The sequence below is a fragment of the Hirundo rustica genome, chromosome 14, assembly GCF_015227805.2.
Source record: "Hirundo rustica isolate bHirRus1 chromosome 14, bHirRus1.pri.v3, whole genome shotgun sequence".
In the NCBI taxonomy this organism is placed as follows: Eukaryota; Metazoa; Chordata; class Aves; order Passeriformes; family Hirundinidae; genus Hirundo; species Hirundo rustica.
The window spans coordinates 16,201,459-16,220,457 of NC_053463.1; the positions used below are offsets into that span (position 1 = coordinate 16,201,459).

General features: G+C 56.9%; 4 protein-coding genes across 4 annotated transcripts in view; all 4 read left to right on the forward strand.

The window, feature by feature from the left end:
• LOC120759063 (protocadherin gamma-C3-like) overlaps positions 1–18,999 on the forward strand; it is a 122,374-nt gene that overhangs the window by 52,743 nt on the left and 50,632 nt on the right. The gene's annotated exons all lie outside the window — the stretch shown is intronic.
• LOC120759349 (protocadherin gamma-B5-like) lies at positions 277–3,206 on the forward strand. The gene is given in 3 exon segments (XM_040078529.1): positions 277–2,538; positions 2,540–2,896; positions 2,898–3,206. Coding segments are annotated over 3 exon segments (2,928 nt in total).
• LOC120759066 (protocadherin gamma-A10-like) lies at positions 6,107–14,995 on the forward strand. Its single transcript, XM_040077949.2, is given in 3 exon segments — positions 6,107–6,680; positions 6,683–8,727; positions 13,781–14,995. Coding segments are annotated over 3 exon segments (2,466 nt in total). The 5' UTR covers positions 6,107–6,277; the 3' UTR covers positions 13,799–14,995.
• On the forward strand, positions 15,675–18,602 carry LOC131378656 (protocadherin gamma-B5-like). Its single transcript, XM_058422517.1, has one exon. It carries the CDS (start codon positions 15,675–15,677, stop codon positions 18,600–18,602), a length of 2,928 nt encoding a protein of 975 aa, XP_058278500.1.

The following is an 18,999-nucleotide window of genomic DNA, read 5'->3' on the forward strand; positions in this document are numbered from 1 at the left end:
AGGTGCTCAGCTATGGAGATGCAGAGGAAACAACTTTAATGAGTCACAAACAAAAGAATAAATGTTTTTCTGCTATTTTAGCATGGGGCTTGCTGACAGTGCTGTGGGCTGATTTATAGCTCCGATTAATTCATCCCAGTTAATGAAGGGGCAATTCAAGAGATGTGATACAGTTCGAAAAAACTCTTGCGATCGTCCCTAATTATGGTTTATTGCAGCAGTAGATGTGCCGTGATCTTATTAAAAAGAGCTAAATTCCATTTTTACTGCCCTTTCATGAATGTCGGCTTCCGAGTGTTCGTTGTGACTGGAAAGAATGCGCTAAAAGCAGCGGAGAGCACATCTGAGAGAGGAGCGGCGTGGAATCGAATTAAGCCGGTGCCGGTGCTGTTGGTGTCGGCAGCGGCGGAGAGAGGCCGGTGCCGGTGTCGGCCCGAGCCCCGCCCAGAGCCGGGCCCCGTTGAGCGCGGCCGTGCGGCGGCTGCAGCGGCGTCGCGGCGCCTCCGGGTGCCGCTGTTGGCCGCCGCCGAGCGGCGCTGGAGCCGCGGCCGCCGCAGCGTCCTGCCCCCGCAGGCTGCTCGCTCGCCCGGCGCCGGCCGCAGCGGCAGCGGCAGCGGCGGTGCCTTTCAGGCAGCTTTCTGTCAGGCGAGAGCGGCCGCGAGGGAGGCAGGGCAGCGGCGGCGGCGGTGCGGGAGCGCGGCGAGCGCTGCGGGCCGGAGAATGGCGGAGAGGCGGCGGCAGAGGCGCGGGCCGGGCGGCGGGCGAGCGCTGCCGGCCGCGCTGCTGCTGTGCCTGTGGTGCCGGGCGGCGGCCGAGCGGGTCCGCTACGCCATCCCCGAGGAGCTGGCCGCAGGCTCGCTCGTGGGGCCGCTGGCGCGGGACCTGGGGCTCAGCGCGGACGAGCTGCCGGCGCGCAAGCTGCGCCTGAGCGAGGAGAAGCAATACTTCACCGTGAATGAGGAGAACGGGAACCTGTACGTGAACGAGCGGCTGGACCGGGAGGAGATGTGCGGCGACTCGGCGACCTGCTCCGTCAGCTTCGAGGCGCTGGTGCACAACCCGCTGAACATTTTCCACGTCGAGGTGGCGATCGAGGACGTGAATGACAACTCCCCGGTGTTCAGCAAGGCTGCTTTGGACCTGGAGATTGATGAATGGACGCTTCCCGGTGCTCGTTTTCCGCTGGAGATGGCCCACGATGAGGACGCAGGAAGCAACTCGCTGCTGATTTATCAGCTTACCAGCAACCCCTCCTTCTCACTGTCCTTGAAGGAAAACCCCGGTGGGAAGAAGCAGCCGGAATTAGTGCTGGAGAGAGCATTGGACCGGGAGAAGCAGAGCTCCTTTGAGCTTGTGCTGACAGCGGTGGACGGTGGGGACCCCGCGAGATCCGGAACTGTCCAGGTTCGCATCAATGTGACAGACGCCAATGACAACCCGCCCGTGTTCAGCAAAAGCCTCTACGAGGCGCGAGTGGCGGAGAATCTGCCGGTGGGGTCGGTGGTGCTGCAGGTACGAGCCACGGATGCGGATGCAGGCTCGAACGGGCGAGTGTCCTACTCCTTCAGCAGCGTCCCGGATACTGTCAAGGCGTTGTTCGCTGTCGAAAGCGACAGCGGGGAGGTCAGGACGGTGGGTCCCCTGGATTTCGAGCAGAAGAATAAATACAGCTTCGGCGTGGAGGCGAGAGACGGCGGCGGGCTGACCAGTCACTGCGAAGTTGAGATCGACATCATGGACGAGAATGACAACGCACCCGAGATCACAATTCTGTCACTGTCGAGTCCAGTCCCTGAGGACGCGCCGGTCGGCACCGTGGTGGCCGTGCTGAAAGTGCGAGACAGAGACTCCGGCGAGAACGGTCAGGTGTCGTGCGAGCTGTCGGGAGAGGCGCCGCTGTCGATCGTGGCGTCGGCGGGCGGCTCGTACAAGGTGGTGACGGCGAGCGCGCTGGACCGCGAGCAGGCGGCCGAGCACCGCGTGACGGTGGTGGCCCGGGACCGGGGCAGGCCGGCGCTGCGGAGCAGCGCGGAGCTGGTGCTGGAGGTGTCGGACGTGAACGACAACGCGCCGGTGTTCGAGGAGGCGGCGTACAGCGCGTACGTGGCGGAGAACAACGCGGCGGGCGCGCTGGTGCTGCGCGTGCAGGCGCGGGACGCGGACGCGGGCGCCAACGGGCGCGTGAGCTACTGGCTGGCGGGCGGCAGCGCGGGCGCGGCGGGCGCGGCGCCGCCGGTGTCGGTGGAGGCGCGGAGCGGCGCGCTGTACGCGCAGCGCTCCTTCGACTACGAGCGCTGCCGCGAGTTCGCGGTGGCCGTGCGGGCGCAGGACGGCGGCGCGCCGGCGCGCAGCTCCACGGCCACGGTGCGCGTCTTCGTGCTGGACCGCAACGACAACGCGCCGCGGGTGCTCTGGCCGGCGGCGGCGGCGGGCGAGGCGGCGGGAGCGGCGGCGAGTCCTTTCGAGGTGGTTCCGCGCTCGGCCGAGGCCGGCTACCTGGTGGCCAAGGTGGTGGCGGTGGACGCGGACGCGGGGCGCAAACGCGTGGCTGTCGTACGAGCTGGTGCAGGCGTCGGAGCCGGCGCTGTTCCGCGTGGGGCTGCACAGCGGCGAGGTGCGCACGGCGCGGGCCGTGTCCGAGCGGGACGCGGCCAAGCAGCGCCTGGTGGCCGTGGTGAAGGACCACGGGCAGCCGGCGCTGTCGGCCACGGCCACGCTGCACGTGGTGCTGGCCGAGAGCTTGCAGGAGGCGCTGCCGGAGCTGAGCGAGCGGGCGGCGGGCGCCGAGGCGCCGGCGGCCGAGCTGCACTTCTACCTGGTGCTGGCGCTGGCGCTGCTGTCGGCGCTCTTCCTGCTGAGCGTGGCGCTGGCCGTGCTGGCGCGCCTGCGCCGGGCCGGGCCGCCCGGCCGTGCTGCGCTGCCTGGGCGCGCAGCGCTTCTCGGTGGCCGGCGCCGCCTTCCCGGCCGACTTCTGCGAGGGCACCTTGCCCTACTCCTACAACCTGTGCGTGGCGGCGCCGGCCCGCGCCCTGCCCGAGGCCGCTTGGCCGCCGCCGCCCGTGCCCGTGCTGTCGGCGGAGGAGCTGCTGAGCGGCGATTCCTGCCAGAAACCGAGCCCCATCAGCGGCGCCGAGACCGGGGAGCCGCCCGCCGACCCCGATGCACCGCAGGTCTGTAAAGCCTCTCGCTCGCGCTATTCGCATTGAGCATTTCCAAACCTTCATCCTCCTTTCCCTCTGTTTGCCTGAGATGTGTCTCTCTGCAGTGCCCGCGGGCTCCCACCCTCCTTCGGTGGTTACAGTTTCTGGTACAGTTTAGGGACTTTGACTACCTCTGCCATTTATATTTGCGGCTGTGAATGCGGTAAATCAATTTTCTTGGAGATTTTCCCTTCGATTCCTGTTTCCTAAGATTGATCAAGTTGATCGCTTTGTCAGCTGGGTGAATAATACTGTTTCGGTATGGGACAGGCAAAGAAACACTTCCTGTGACGTCCTGAACCACGAAGTTGCCTATGATTCCTAGCTCTTTTCTCTTTATCCTCCCATGTGTTGCAGGTATGTTGATGTAGAAATGGTAGGTGTGTGGAGGGTGACTCTTATTTTCGAGGAATTATTTACCTGATGACAGAGCGTTATCTCTGTAGTGGGATGGATAAATTGCATCCAGGCACGGTTTGTCCCGATCTTTGTAAAGTTCTTTTCTTACCCTGTAGAACGTGACTGTCAATTCCTTTTACAGAGCACTGCTGTTTCACGGCAGACTTCTCTTAAAGGAAATCACGTTTGCAGTAGGATTTTTTCACTGAAATGTACGTGTTTTCACCACGAAATCTTGTTCCTTCATCTTCATGGTGATGTAGGAGAATGTTTGTCGTGTTTCGGGGTTCGGTTTCTGTAGAGCTGGGAGCCTAAGCGGGACAGGTTACTTATTCCAGGATTCCAGGCATCGTTTCTCCCTGCAAGTATTTTTCTTCAGGTTTTGTGTTTATTTGTTTTGTTGGGGTTTTTTTTGTATTTTTTCCCCCATCCTCGGTGGTAGTTTCTTGTATTGAAGGCAGCAGTGAAGGTGCCGAGTGGGATATCAAAAGAAAAAAAAAAAAGCAAAATTCACAGGTGTAGTCTCAGTGAGGAGATTCTTGCCGTTCTACTTCTGCTGAGTGAAATATTGTAAATGTTTTGAAACTCCTCTTTGTTTCATCGCACATTCAGGTTCTACTGAGAATATTTCTCTATAAATATTTTCTGAATTTCCTAAAAATGGAAAGATTCTTTCCGGAAGCAATGTACATGGACCCGGTTTATAGTTGGGCAAAACCCCGTCGGTTAATGCTCTTGAGATGCTGGGCTTCCAAAGGAGGTGCGTGGGGATCCGTGAATAGGAATTTACAGCTTGTTCCTCTGCCGTGTGCCTTCCCATCTTTTGAGGCATTGAGCAAATGCTTACACTGCAGGACGGATTTCTTTTGTTCAGACATTATTTAGCTGCAGCTAAGCCACAGAATTGGATCTCCAAAAGCAAAACCCCTCTGTTTGGCGCTTCAGAGCCTGATTTGTATTTTTGTATTTTGTCCCAAAGAGAGATTCGCTTTTCGGTGGCTTTTGTTTTTATTTTGGAATGGATGGCCAAGTTCCTGGGCATGGTTGGTGCCTGCTGTCCACGAAAGAACTGTGTGATGGGGTAATGTGTGTAATCACGAGCTGTGCTGTTCCAGGCTACAATGAACAATCTGAAAGTGATGGCTGGAGAAGGTAAAACAACACAGGTTGATCCAGAGCATCCGACGAAGTGCAGGTGCAGGCTCACAAAGTCCGTAAAGGGAGGTCAGTCCCTTGGACAATTCACTTTGAGCGGGGATCGTCATCACTGCATCTGGTATGGTGGGGATTGGCAGACGAACGTCACTGATGTCATTCCAGTGAGTGTCGTTTTGGTTTATACAAAGGGAGAGACAAAATAAATCAAGCAAGATGATTTATTAAAGGAAATATGGGTCCTGATGTAGTATCGATACCCAGCTGTGAGGGACAAAAGCTCTCTAACAGTTTAATGTTAGGAAGTGTATGTTTATACACGGGCAGCGGGCAGCGTGCGGGATAGCTCCCAAATACACAGCGGAATTTACAGGTGATCACAGAGTGCTTTTATTGACAAAAGCATTGAATACCCCAAACACAAATGCATATTCATACCCCTGGTACATCCCATTCCCCGCCTCGTATGGTAATTAGCTCAAAAGCTATTAAGCAAGCGTAGTTTGTTCTTTGAAATGGGTCGGTGGTCCTTTTCATGGGGAGGGGTCCCCAAAATGAGGAAGTAAAGAAGTCTTCCTCGTTCTGACCTTTTCGATGCAAATGTGATAAATGAACCCTTGGTAGGACTCCTATTTCCTGTCTTCGTGACCGTTCAATGGGTTTCTGGGCAGAGGAGGCCTACACTTGTCTTATGTTCCTAAAAGGTATTTATCAGCTTCTGCATTCTTCATTATCAACGCAGCTAACCAAAGATAAAGCTGACAAGTAATCAGTTATTCTAATACGGAAGAGTGATCCCAGACCCAGTTTCTCTTAGTTAATGACTACCTTTGAATTTCAGCAAAGCCTACCTATCTACTTTAGTTAATTTCAGCAAAGCTTATCTCTAACTAAGATTTTAACCCCTCTAAAATCCTTAATTCTCTAAAGTTTATGTCTCAAAGACAGCCGCAAAAGCTGTGCCATTGGTATCAGAAATTGGGGTTTATAACGAATTCACACAACACTAGTTGTAATATTCTCCAAGCCATCTTAAAAGAACTTTATCATAAACCAGCATTCCAAGAATGTTTTCCGGTGCGATAAATAAAATCAAATCACAGGAGTTCTCTACTTGGCGTCTGATCGCGATGAGCTAAAAGGTTAAAGTCGAGATCTGCTGGAGACAAGCACAAGGCTGAAGGGGACCGCAGGACTCGGGGACGGCGGTGTGACCCCCGAGAGCCTCCCGTGTGCGAGGCAGCGCTGGGCAGCGCTGGGTGCCTGCAGTGCCGGGAGGAGGCTGCGGGCGCCGCTGCTGACCGAGAGGAGCGAGAGGAGATGGGAGCGCTGCCGGCAGCCCCGCCCGCTGCGGAGCTCGCTCGGTCGCTCTCGCGGTCTGTCTCGGCGGCGGACGGCCTGCGATCATCCCCGCCGGGAGGAACTGTGCAGCGGAGAGATAGAGTGGCCGGCAGCAGCGGCTGTGAGAGGCGAGCCGGAGAGTGAGCGGGAATTGGAGCAGGATCGACATTACCGCGGCGGAGATGTGCGCGGCGGGGAGGCGCTGGGGCCGGCGGCAGCGAGCTCTGCTCTGGGCCGTCCTGCTGGCGGCGTGGGAGGCGGCGTGGGGGCAGCTGCGCTACTCGGTGCCCGAGGAGATGCCCAAGGGCTCCTTCGTGGGCGACGTGGCCAACGACCTGGGGCTGCAGCTGCCGGAGCTAAGAGATCGCGGCGTCCGAGTGGTCTCGGAAGGTAGGACGCAGTATTTCGCTCTGCACGGGAAGACGGGACATTTAGTGACGGCGGAGAGGATCGACAGAGAGCAGCTGTGCCGGCTGGTGGAGAAATGCGTGCTGCGCTGTGAGCTGATCGTGGAGGGGGAAATGCAGGTTTACCGAATCGAAGTGGAAATCACGGACATTAACGACAACGCGCCGAGCTTTCAGGAATTGAGCTGGAAAAGAATGAGAATGAGCGAGACTGACAGCTCCCGGGGTCGCGGTTTCCCCTGCCAGACGCTCACGACCCGGACTCGGGCCGGAATTCCCTGCAGCGCTACGAGCTGAGCGGTGACGAGCACTTCTCGCTGGCCGTGCAGGCGGGCCCCGGCGGCGATCAGCGTCCCGAGCTGGTGCTGGCCAAGGCGCTGGACCGGGAGGAGGCGGCGTTTCACGAGCTGGTGCTGAGGGCGAGCGACGGCGGCGATCCGGCACGGACGGGCACGGCTCGGATCCGTGTGACGGTGGTGGACGTGAACGACAACGCGCCCGTGTTCAGCCAGGCGGAGTACACGGTGCGTGTGCCCGAGGACGTGCCCGTGGGCTCTGTCCTCGTCACCGTCACGGCCACGGATGCCGATGAGGGATTGTACGGGCTCGTGAAATACTCGTTGAAAAAGGTTTCCAACATGGCATCGGATATCTTCCATCTGGACTCCGAGACTGGAGCGATCAGTCTGTTTCGAAGTCTGGACTTCGAGGAAGGAGACTCTTACGAACTGGAGGTGCAGGCACGGGACGGAGGACAGCTTTTTGACACTGCCAAAGTCACGATCACCGTGACAGACATAAATGATAATGTGCCAGTGATTTCTGTGAGGTCAGCGCTGAGTGAGATTTCTGAGGATGCCCCGTCAGGGACCGTGGTCGCCCTGTTACACGTGCAGGACCGGGACTCGGGGGCCAACGGTGCCGTGCGCTGCTCGCTTGAAAAGGACGTCCCGTTCCGGCTGGAGAAGTCCTTTGATGATTACTACCGCGTGGTGACAGCGAGAGAGCTGGACCGAGAGCAGGTGTCGGAGTACAAGGTGACGGTGCGGGCGGCGGACGGCGGGTCGCCGGCGCTGCAGAGCAGCGCGGTGCTGGCGCTGCGGGTGCTGGACGTGAACGACAACGCGCCGGTGTTCGCGGAGGAGCGCTACAGCGCGCGGCTGGCGGAGAACAACGCGGCGGGCGCGCTGGTGCTGAGGGTGCTTGCGACGGACGCGGACGCGGGGCAGAACGCGCGCGTGCGGTACCGGCTGCGGGAGGGGCGGGTGCGGGGCGCGCCGCTGTCGTCGTACGTGTCGGTGCAGGCGGAGACGGGCGCGCTGTACGCGCTGCGCTCCCTGGACTACGAGCAGGTGCGCGAGCTGCAGCTGTGGGTGGTTGCGGAGGACGGCGGCGCGCCGGCGCTGAGCGGCAACGCGTCGGTGCGGCTGCTGATCGCGGACGAGAACGACAACGCGCCGCGGGTGCTGTACCCGCCGGCGGGCGCGGGCTCGGGCGGCGCGTGGTCGGGCGTGGAGCTGGCGCCGCGCGGGTCGGAGGCCGGCGCGCTGGTGGCCAAGGTGGTGGCGGTGGACGCGGACGCGGGGCAGAACGCGTGGCTGTCGTACGAGCTGGCCAAGGCCACGGAGCCGGGGCTGTTCCGCGTGGGGCTGCACAGCGGCGAGGTGCGCACGGCGCGCTCGCCGCTGGCCCGCGACGCGGCGCGCCACAGCCTGGTGGTGGTGGTGAAGGACCACGGGCGGCCGGCGCTGTCGGCCACGGCCACGCTCAGCGTGCTGCTGGCCGACAGCGTGGCCGAGCTGCTGGCCGAGCTGGGCGGCGCGGCCGAGGCGGCGGCGCCGGGCGAGCCGGCCGGCGGCCTGACGCGCTGGCTCGTGCTGGCCGTGGCCGCCGTCTCCTGCCTCTTCCTCGCCTTCCTGCTGCTGCTGCTGGCGCTGCGCCTGCGGCGCTGGCGCCGCCGCCGGCTGCTGCCGCCCGCCGCCGCCGCCGCCTTGCGCGGCGTGCCCGTCTCGCACTTCGTGGGCATCGACGGCGTGCGCGCCTTCCTGCACTCCTACTCGCACGACGTGTCGCTCACGGCCGACTCGCGCAAGAGCCACCTGCGCTTCTCCCGCGACAGCTGCTGCGACACCCTCCCGGCGCGGCCGCTGCCCGACGAGCCCAAGCCGCTGCTCGGCGACGAGGATTCTGCTGCCGCCCGCCCCTCGGACCCCTCCGCTCCCTCGGTGAGTTCCTCTGGCCGCCTTTTCTCCCCGGCCAATTCCCCCGATGCTTCCCTGCCCTTTCCCCCGCTCTGTTCCCTGCCTTGTGGAAGGAGCTTTGCTGCCAAGGAAGGTCACCTTTCGTTTCCCGACGCGCTGTGTTCTCGTGCAGATTCTTGCTGCGGGGAGATGGACGTGGGCTCGGTGCACAGTCTTATCTGGGTGGAAGCTGTGGCAGAAGGGAGGCTGCTCTTGGATGGAGATTTTTAGACCATGGCTTTATTATTTTATCAAGCGCCAGATTGTTTGTCATTGTGTTTCCAGACCTGTGCCATTGGTTCTCCTTCTAACTTCTTCTGAATGGATGAATTAAGTTCCTAAGTTATTAGGGAACGGATGTAAAGTTATTGGTAGGATCGGTTTCTTTCCTAAAGCCCGTGAGTTTGCTTGGGTGAGGTTGTCTGAGTACTGTAACTCCACTTTTCTCCTTTCATTCTGCTCTCAGGATTTACGTTTCTCCATGACAATGCACGTTGGCCAGGAAATGTCTTGGCATTCGTCTATTCTGTCATCTTTGAGCCGCATGTAGAGCAATGGTCCAGGCAGCAGCTGGCCATTGACAATGTCTGTCTGCCTGTCAGGGAGAGGAAAGAGAAACCTGAATGTTCTTCTTCAGATGGGTTTCCTGATGCGTGGTGCTTCCTGTGACAGGCTGTTCTTGAGCACAGGTGGACACTTCACATTAAGGGTTGAGAGTTCTCTTCTCCATCTTGGGTGTGTGCTGTAACAGGATGAGGGGGTCTTGGAGCAGATTCTTTGATACCTGGGCTTGTATCAGAGCTCTGTATCGGTCGTGCTCTCGAGAACACTTTATTTCTGATAAGCAGAGAAGTCTCTTAGTGTCCATCCATGTTCTGATCTTTTTTCTCTGTAAGTTTCTCCATCCAGATTTTCTCCACCACGCTTTCTGCTGATGCTCCCCTGCCCTTTCCCTGCCGTGTTCCCTGGCTTGCCTGGGGGATTTGGTTTAAAAGCAAGGTGGAGTTTCCTCTGGTGACATTCTGAAGGCTGGTGCCCGTGGGTGTCATTGTGTAAGCACAGGGTCGTTCCTCAGCGTTCCAGTTAGTGAGGAAGGAAGGAGGGAGAAGGCTGCTGCTGGCAGAGGCTGTTTGTGAGGTCAGAAGTTTGGGTATTTATCAGGTTCCTGCTGTTCTTCCCCTGTGTCAGCAGTGCTGTGTAGAATCCGTGTTCCTGTCAGTATCTGATCTTCTGAAGGGATGTGTCACGTTTGTAAGAAATACAAGTTTTTAGCAGGCTCTTGTGTCTTCCCAACAGCAGATGTGCTTGAATAGGCTGAATGTGTCCTGAACAAAATGCTGGTGGCTTTGCCTGGAACTTCTCTGCACGTTGCTCTCAGCCTTTATCGTTCTCCATGATCCACAGTGGAGGACAGGAGAGAAAGATGTTGTGTCATCCATGCTTTGATCTTTGTCCCCAACAGAGGATTGGGCCGAGCAACAAGTGTTCCTTGATGATGTCTGTCTGTCTGTCATGGAGATGAAGGATGCTCTTGAAGTTGTGACTCTTTGAGAAGCCTGTGTGGGGCTGCGTGTGGAGGAGGAAATGCAGGAGGAAATGGCAGAACTGATTTGGGTTGTGTGCTTTTCTTGTTTTTTAAAGTAGAGGTGTGTCAAATGGAGCTGGATGAGCCTTGGCTGTGAAATATTTAGCATGGCAAGAGAATTGCGTGGGTGGGAAGGGAGAGATTCAAGGTGCAGTGGGAGATATAAGGCGGGCATAATTCCCCCTGTGCAGATATTCTCTGACTCAGTCTGTCTCTGAAGGCTGCTGGGCTCTTTCCTTTTGGGCCTATGAGGTGTCTTCACAGAACTCAATGATGAGGCAAATGCAACTTCCATAGCACAGAGAAGTGAAGATAGCTCTGTGAAATGAGTGGTGTTCAGAAGCGTGGTCTGGGGAGCTGGGCCTCCCCTGTCAGGTGTTTTTAAGGTGTATGGGTGGAAGAACCGCATGGATGATGTGAAGGGCTGGAAATCTGAGTCCTGTGAGCTGTGTGTGGATGTCTGCTGAAAGACTCAAGGGAATGATTTCCTCCATTCCCTGTCCAGTTCCTGTCTCTAGTATGAGGCAATGTGAGGTTTTTCTTCTCAAAGTAATTGTCTAGAGGATATGTATTCCAGCTGCATGGAGAACCCTGGGATGTTCTAACTAAGTATTTGCACAACATCATAATTGTGTCACTAAAAGCTTCATGTTGTACTTATGAAAGATGTCATATGGGAAGATCAAGCTATGTATGTGGTGCCTATAAATAAAGTTATTAATCATCTCCTCTGAGTTATATGACCCAGAAGAGTGTTGTGAGCTCCTCAGTTCTGCAGGTGATGACTTTCTGTGTCACTGTTCTGATGATGTGAAGAAGGTTCCTTCCTGTGTGTAGGTGAAAAGAGAGAGACTTCCATCGAGGTGTTTCTTTAAAATGTCTCTGTCAGAAATGCTTTTCTTGTCCCATGGCTGGGGTGAGAACTCAAATATTATCCGTGGTAAGGAGATACTGTGTGAGCAGCTTTCCATCTGGTGGAGTCTCTAAATTCGGAAGATCTGTGATAACCACGTGGGCTGTGAAGGGCCCGGGGGGAGTGTTGGGGGTGTGGTGTGTGAGGAGGCACTGCTGGAGACATGGCATGTGTTTTGTTGGTGCCCAGGGCTATTGCTGGCCTTATGAACATGAGTCAGGAGGAGTCTGATGGTTTGATGTTGTGTGCTTTGGGCTCAAATGGCCTACTTTGGGTTGGGTACTCTTTGGAATCCAGAGTGGTGGGCACACATGCTGTGAGGAGTCCACGTGCTGAAGAACGGTGATGTTGCCTTGGAGCTGACCCTTGGCTGCCTGGGTCTTTGACAGAGCTGGTAACCATTTATTGCCCATATGACATTTTCCACTTGTTGAAATAATTGGGAGGAACAGAATAATCTTAGTTGTGATGCTTGGGATCTGAGAAGCTGTGCACACAGCTTTTCTTCTACGGACGTTCGTAGGCAAACTTTGCTTTCCTGTTGTGTTTGGCCAGAGAGAAGAAGTCTGTCTATCCTGAGACAGGGCCGCTGCTGGAGTTCACTGTGATAGAGTCCAAAATGAATGAATGGATTGTGTCGAGTTCTATTTGTCCTAGTAGTGAGATGAGGCCCACAGCTGAGGTTCCAAGCTCTTTCTTTATCTTTCTCTGCAAGGAAATGACTGTCTGGGGTGAGCTCCTGTGTGAGGCCTCCTGTGCATCTGTTACAATCGAGTTTCCTGTGCTGTGTATATACTACAGCTGACACGATCTGAGATGTGAGGCCGTGATTGACACTCTGCTGGTGTTTTCCCATTCCTGGCTGGGTTGATTAAGTTTGTTTGGATGATTTGGTTGGGTTGGGTTGTTTGTTTGTTTGCTTGTTTTCTTGTCAAGGAGTAAAGTTGATGCTGATTGTGCCTGGCAATCCTGCAAACTCCAAACCATAGAATGATCCAGTAGGGAGGGTGTCTCTCATCCCTACCTTGAAGCTGTTCATGTAATCATAGAATCATGGAAACACAGACTCATAGAATGGTTTGTGTTGAAAAGGACCTTAGAGGAGATGTTGTTCCAACTCTTCTGACGTGGGCAGGGACATCTTCCACCAGAGCAGGTTGCTCGTAGCACCTCCCAGCCTGACCTTGAATATTTCATTAAAGACATACAACTTCATAAATATATGTTTCCCCAAGGTGTTGTTCTCTCTGTGGCCAAGACGCAACCAAAATGTTGGTATATGCTGATGGTGAACCTGAAGGCTGTGAATGCAGAGTGAGGAGGGTGAGAGCTCAGTTCTGTGCCAGGAAAAGCGGTGAATCTGTGTGGGTTTGGCTGAGAAATGGTTTGATTTGCTGCTTGGAGCCAAAGCCAGAGCCATTTCTGTTCTGTTCTGATCCTGGTTTCTCTCTCATCAAGGACAATGACCTCAACAGTAACTGTTCCTGTAGAACCATAATTCTTGTCTAGAACAGCTAATTAATCCTGTGTGAAACCTCCATCATCCATCTGTATTTCTGTGCAACATTGCAATGTCGAATTTCTTCAGAGATGGAATTGCACTTTCACTCTGGCCTTTGTTTCCAGGTTGGGTTGCAGCTCATTTTCACAATTCTCATCAGTACTTTTAAATTTGGAATTGTGCCTGTTGTTTTCCAGCAAATCCGTACTTCAGCCACCTAGGAAAGAGTTGTGTGTGTGTGGGAAAGAGGAAGAGTGGGAAGCAGAAGCAGTAGGAGAATCTGTTATCATTTGTCAGAAGATGTAACTTGAGAAAGAGGCGGATGAGAAGCTGTTTAAAGTGCTGGTTTCATAACTGTGCAAGGTGAGCAGGCCATGCAGTAGAAAAGTTGCTGAGGCCAGGACGAATTCTTCAAATGAAGGCCCCTGTCCTGCTGTCCAGTGTCAGTCTTTAGGGCCACACTTGCAGCTTGAGACCTGAGTGACTTCTCAGTGCTCTCAGGGATGAATTTGAAGGCCAATGCCTAGAACCAAGGCCTAGAACCAAGGCCTTCACTGTGAGCATCTCTGAGAGCTTGTTGTCTTCAAATGCTTCCCTGCCTTATCTGATTCATGGTTTGGGGTTTTCTGCAAGCTTTGCTTTTTCATTTTTTTCTCCCTTGATTTACTCTGTATGTGGGTACACCTACAGTTATCAACAACCTATCTTTTTTAGGAATGTATGGAGTGTTCTTGTTTCTTCTTCCAGTGGGAGTGGAAGTCAGGAGATGTGAGAGTGACTTTGTGTTCTGTTCCTGCTGGGAGAAATAGATGGAAATATGACTTTAGCAGAGGTTGCATGTGTGTGGTGGAGAAGAGCAGGTGATAAAGACAGGGAGGAGATTCCCTCTAAGCCAATGGTTTGATGAGCCATTCTCCCTTGGATGAGTGCTGATCTTTTAGGATGGTTGTTTATCAACTGTGTGCTTTAGAATCCTTCAGTTCCTTACCATGATGGTGGTGAGCAGACAAATGTACCTCCCTTCTGGGTGTGGCTGCAGGGAACTATCATCTCATGATCAAGTGGACCAGAGAGGAGATGGCCACAAGCAAAACCTCCCAGCTGCATGGCGCAGAAGAAGAAGAAGAGAGGGGAGCTGTGTGTGTGAGGCTGGAGAAGAAGTCGGTCATTCCCTTGCTTGTCATATGTCACAGATAACACAGGCCCGTGCCTGATGGAGTGCAGTGTGATTGGAGTTGCTTCTGTGGAGCAAGTGAGCCCTACAAAATGTTATTGCATCTGTTCATTTCTCTGTGTTCCTGACTCTTGCACTGCTTGTTGTCATGAGCTCAGCCTGAGCGTGTCTGATCTTGTGTGGAAGGTCTCCTCTGTCCCGATTGCCCGAGTGCAGGTGCAGTTCCCACACGCACCTGGGATGGTTCCAGCTGTAAAGAGGAAGGGTTTCATAAGCACAGCTGTGCTCACCCAGGAGCACTTTGTCTGTCGTGTAATAATGCAGAAACATCTCTGCTGCGGTCGTCAAAGTGCAGAGCAGCCACCCAGCCCAGCCAAGGTTTCCATGAACAGATCAGGGGCCAGGGGGAGAACCTGTGCAGTGTCCCCCACATCATCACCTGGAGGAAGATGCTGGGCAATCATCTGGAGGCTGTTAAATGGCAGAGGAACAGGCTGCACAGCCATCTCCAAAGAGTTCTTGGCAGTGGCTCCATGTCCAGCTGGAAAGCAGTAACTTGTGTTGTCCCTCAGGGGTCCTTACTGGGACCAGGACTGTTTAGTACCTCCATGGACAATGGGATCGAGTGCACCCTGAGAACATTTGCAGCTGCCACCAGTGTGAGTTGATTCCCCAGAGGGCAGAGATGCCACCGAGGGCTGGGCTGGAGAAGTGGCCCCGTGCAACCATCACGGAGGTGAACAGGGCAAAGTGCAAGGTCCTGCACCCGGGGTAGGGCAATCCCCAGTGTGAACAGAGAGCAGGGGACAGGGAAGCGCTTAGCAGAGAAGTACTTTGGGTTCTGGGTGGGTGACAAGATGGGCCATGAGCCGCCCATGGGCACCTGCTGCTCCGATTGTGTCCTGCACTGCACAACAAGTTTTGTGCCCGGCGGGTCGAGGGAGATCCTTCTCCCCTCTAAACGCTTTTTGTGAGACCATAGACTGCATGCAGATCCTGGGCCAGTATCCCAAATGGACATGCTGGAGTCCCCAGAGGGATCATGGAATTGATCTGAGGGTTGGAACATCTCTGCTGTGCAGAAGGACTGAAGGAGCTTAGGTCTTCAAGCATGGAGAAATGATACCTCTGTGATGCCTTTTCAAATTATCGCACTGTATCAATTTTTAAAATAAGCTTATACGAAATATGTATTTCTTTTTACAAGTGCTGGTGGTCATCGGACAGCAGAGAAGTGTTTTTAACTAAAAGAAGAGAGGTTTTGATTAGGAGAAAACTTTGCAATGTGGGTTGTGAGAAATTGGAACATATTGCCCAGAGATGTTTTGGATATGCCTCGAACATTCAAGTCTAGCAGAAAGCGTTCCTGCTGATGGCAGTGGTGTGGACTAAACGGCCTTTAAAGAAATGTTGGAGTGTGAAACTGAACACATTGTTTAGCTCTTTGAAGAACTCAGCGTTGCTTTGCACTTCCCACTGTCAGGTGCTCAGCTATGGAGAAGCAGAGGAAACAACATTAATGAGTCACAAACAAAAGAATAAATGTTTTATTGCTGTCTTGGTATGGGGGTTGCTGACATTGCTGTGGGCTGATTTATATCTCAGATTAATTCATCCCAGTTAATGAAGGGGCAATTCAAGAGATGTGATAAAGTTCGAAAAAACTCTTGAAATCGTCCCTTAATTATCATTTATTGCAACTTCCGATGCGCCGTGATTTTATTAAAAAGAGCTAAATTCCAATTTTTACTGCCCTTCCATGAATGTCTGCTTCCGAGTGTTCGTTGTGACTGGAAAGAATGCGCTAAAAGCAGCGGAGAGCACATCTGAGATAGAAGCGGCGCGGAATCGAATTAAGCCGGTGCCGGTGCTGTTGGTGTCGGCAGCGGCGGAGAGAGGCCGGTGCCGGTGTCGGCCCGAGCCCCGCCCAGAGCCGGGCCCCGTTGAGCGCGGCCGTGCGGCGGCTGCAGCGGCGTCGCGGCGCCTCCGGGTGCCGCTGTTGGCCGCCGCCGAGCGGCGCTGGAGCCGCGGCCGCCGCAGCGTCCTGCCCCCGCAGGCTGCTCGCTCGCCCGGCGCCGGCCGCAGCGGCAGCGGCAGCGGCGGTGCCTTTCAGGCAGCTTTCTGTCAGGCGAGAGCGGCCGCGAGGGAGGCAGGGCAGCGGCGGCGGCGGTGCGGGAGCGCGGCGAGCGCTGCGGGCCGGAGAATGGCGGAGAGGCGGCGGCAGAGGCGCGGGCCGGGCGGCGGGCGAGCGCTGCCGGCCGCGCTGCTGCTGTGCCTGTGGTGCCGGGCGGCGGCCGAGCGGGTCCGCTACGCCATCCCCGAGGAGCTGGCCGCAGGCTCGCTCGTGGGGCCGCTGGCGCGGGACCTGGGGCTCAGCGCGGACGAGCTGCCGGCGCGCAAGCTGCGCCTGAGCGAGGAGAAGCAATACTTCACCGTGAATGAGGAGAACGGGAACCTGTACGTGAACGAGCGGCTGGACCGGGAGGAGATGTGCGGCGACTCGGCGACCTGCTCCGTCAGCTTCGAGGCGCTGGTGCACAACCCGCTGAACATTTTCCACGTCGAGGTGGCCATCGAGGACGTGAATGACAACTCCCCGGTGTTCAGCAAGGCTGCTCTGGACCTGGAGATCGGTGAATTAATCCCTCCTGGTACTTGTTTTCCGCTGGAGATGGCGCGAGATGCAGACGCTGGAAGCAACTCGCTGCTGACTTACCAGCTCACCAGCAATCCGTCCTTCAGTTTAGCCTTAAAGGAAAACCCCGGTGGAAGGAAGCAGCCAGAATTGGTGCTGGAGACAGCTTTGGACCGGGAGAAGCAGAGCTCCTTTGAGCTGGTGCTGACGGCAACAGACGGTGGGGACCCGGCGAGATCTGGGACTGTCCAGGTTCGTATCAATGTGACAGACGCCAATGACAACCCGCCCGTGTTCAGCAAAAGGATCTACGAGGCGCGAGTGGCGGAGAATCTGCCGGTGGGGTCGGTGGTGCTGCAGGTGCGGGCCACGGATGCGGACGCAGGCTCGAACGGGCGAGTGTCCTACTCCTTCAGCAGCGTCCCGGATATTGTCAAGGCGTTGTTCACAGTCGATAGCGAGAGCGGGGAGGTCAGGACGGCGGATCTCCTCGATTTTGAGGACAAGAGCAAATACATGTTTGTTTTGGAGGCGAGAGACGGCGGCGGTCTCACGAGTCACTGCGAAGTGCAGATCGACATCACCGACGAGAATGACAACGCGCCCGAAATTACGATTTTGTCGCTGTCGACCTCCGTGCCCGAGGATGCCCCGACTGGCACGGTTGTGGCCGTGCTAAAGGTGCGGGACAGAGACTCGGGCGAGAACGGTCAGGTGTCGTGCGAGCTGTCGGGAGAGGCGCCGCTGTCGATCGTGGCGTCTGCGGGCGGCTCGTACAAGGTGGTGACGGCGAGCGCGCTGGACCGCGAGCAGGCGGCCGAGCACCGCGTGACGGTGGTGGCCCGGGACCGGGGCAGGCCGGCGCTGCGGAGCAGCGCGGAGCTGGTGCTGGAGGTGTCGGACGTGAACGACAACGCGCCGGTGTTCGAGGAGGCGGCGTACAGCGCGTACGTGGCGGAGAACAACGCGGCGGGCGCGCTGGTGCTGCGCGTGCAGGCGCGGGACGCGGACGCGGGCGCCAACGGGCGCGTGAGCTACTGGCTGGCGGGCGGCAGCGCGGGCGCGGCGGGCGCGGCGCCGCCGGTGTCGGTGGAGGCGCGGAGCGGCGCGCTGTACGCGCAGCGCTCCTTCGACTACGAGCGCTGCCGCGAGTTCGCGGTGGCCGTGCGGGCGCAGGACGGCGGCGCGCCGGCGCGCAGCTCCACGGCCACGGTGCGCGTCTTCGTGCTGGACCGCAACGACAACGCGCCGCGGGTGCTCTGGCCGGCGGCGGCGGCGGGCGAGGCGTCGGGAGCGGCGGCGAGTCCTTTCGAGGTGGTTCCGCGCTCGGCCGAGGCCGGCTACCTGGTGGCCAAGGTGGTGGCGGTGGACGCGGACGCGGGGCGCAACGCGTGGCTGTCGTACGAGCTGGTGCAGGCGTCGGAGCCGGCGCTGTTCCGCGTGGGGCTGCACAGCGGCGAGGTGCGCACGGCGCGGGCCGTGTCCGAGCGGGACGCGGCCAAGCAGCGCCTGGTGGCCGTGGTGAAGGACCACGGGCAGCCGGCGCTGTCGGCCACGGCCACGCTGCACGTGGTGCTGGCCGAGAGCTTGCAGGAGGCGCTGCCGGAGCTGAGCGAGCGGGCGGCGGGCGCCGAGGCGCCGGCGGCCGAGCTGCACTTCTACCTGGTGCTGGCGCTGGCGCTGCTGTCGGCGCTCTTCCTGCTGAGCGTGGCGCTGGCCGTGCTGGCGCGCCTGCGCCGGGCCGGGCCGCCCGCCGTGCTGCGCTGCCTGGGCGCGCAGCGCTTCTCGGTGGCCGGCGCCGCCTTCCCGGCCGACTTCTGCGAGGGCACCTTGCCCTACTCCTACAACCTGTGCGTGGCGGCGCCGGCCCGCGCCCTGCCCGAGGCCGCTTGGCCGCCGCCGCCCGTGCCCGTGCTGTCGGCGGAGGAGCTGCTGAGCGGCGATTCCTGCCAGAAACCGAACCCGAGCAGTAGCGCCGTTGTGGGAGAGGTGCCCGCTGACCCGGACGCAGCTCAGGTCTGTAAAGCGAATTCCTTCCTTCTGCGCCTTTAAATAACGATATGCTCGTGGCAGCGAGCTGCTGTGGTTTTTTTCCTTCCCGGAGTTTTTTAGTGGTTATGGCTTTTTTGCATGGCGCCCTGAAACAATCCTTTCTCGTGTTTATTTTTGCATTAAGTGCTGCGAACGGGCAATTGCTGCCTCATCAGCTGTAGGATTGGTAGTCTCATTGGGAGGTTCTTAACGTTCAGCAGTTTTGAAGCACATTTGATAATGACACATTCTGATTCAGCTGAAAGACTTTCTTTAGGAAAAATATGTTTTGTTAATTGTTACTCGTTATTAACAAAGGAGGCGGGCCTTTATTCTGTAGAATGAGATGTACATGCCGGGCTTGGTGTGGAGAGTTTTCCTTCTCGATAGTTTTTTATCGAAAGTATGTATTTGGACC

Excerpts from the sequence above, each read along its gene's own strand:
- LOC131378656 (XM_058422517.1), top strand. The coding sequence starts at position 15,675 with ATGAATGTCTGCTTCCGAGTGTTCGTTGTGACTGGAAAGAATGCGCTA.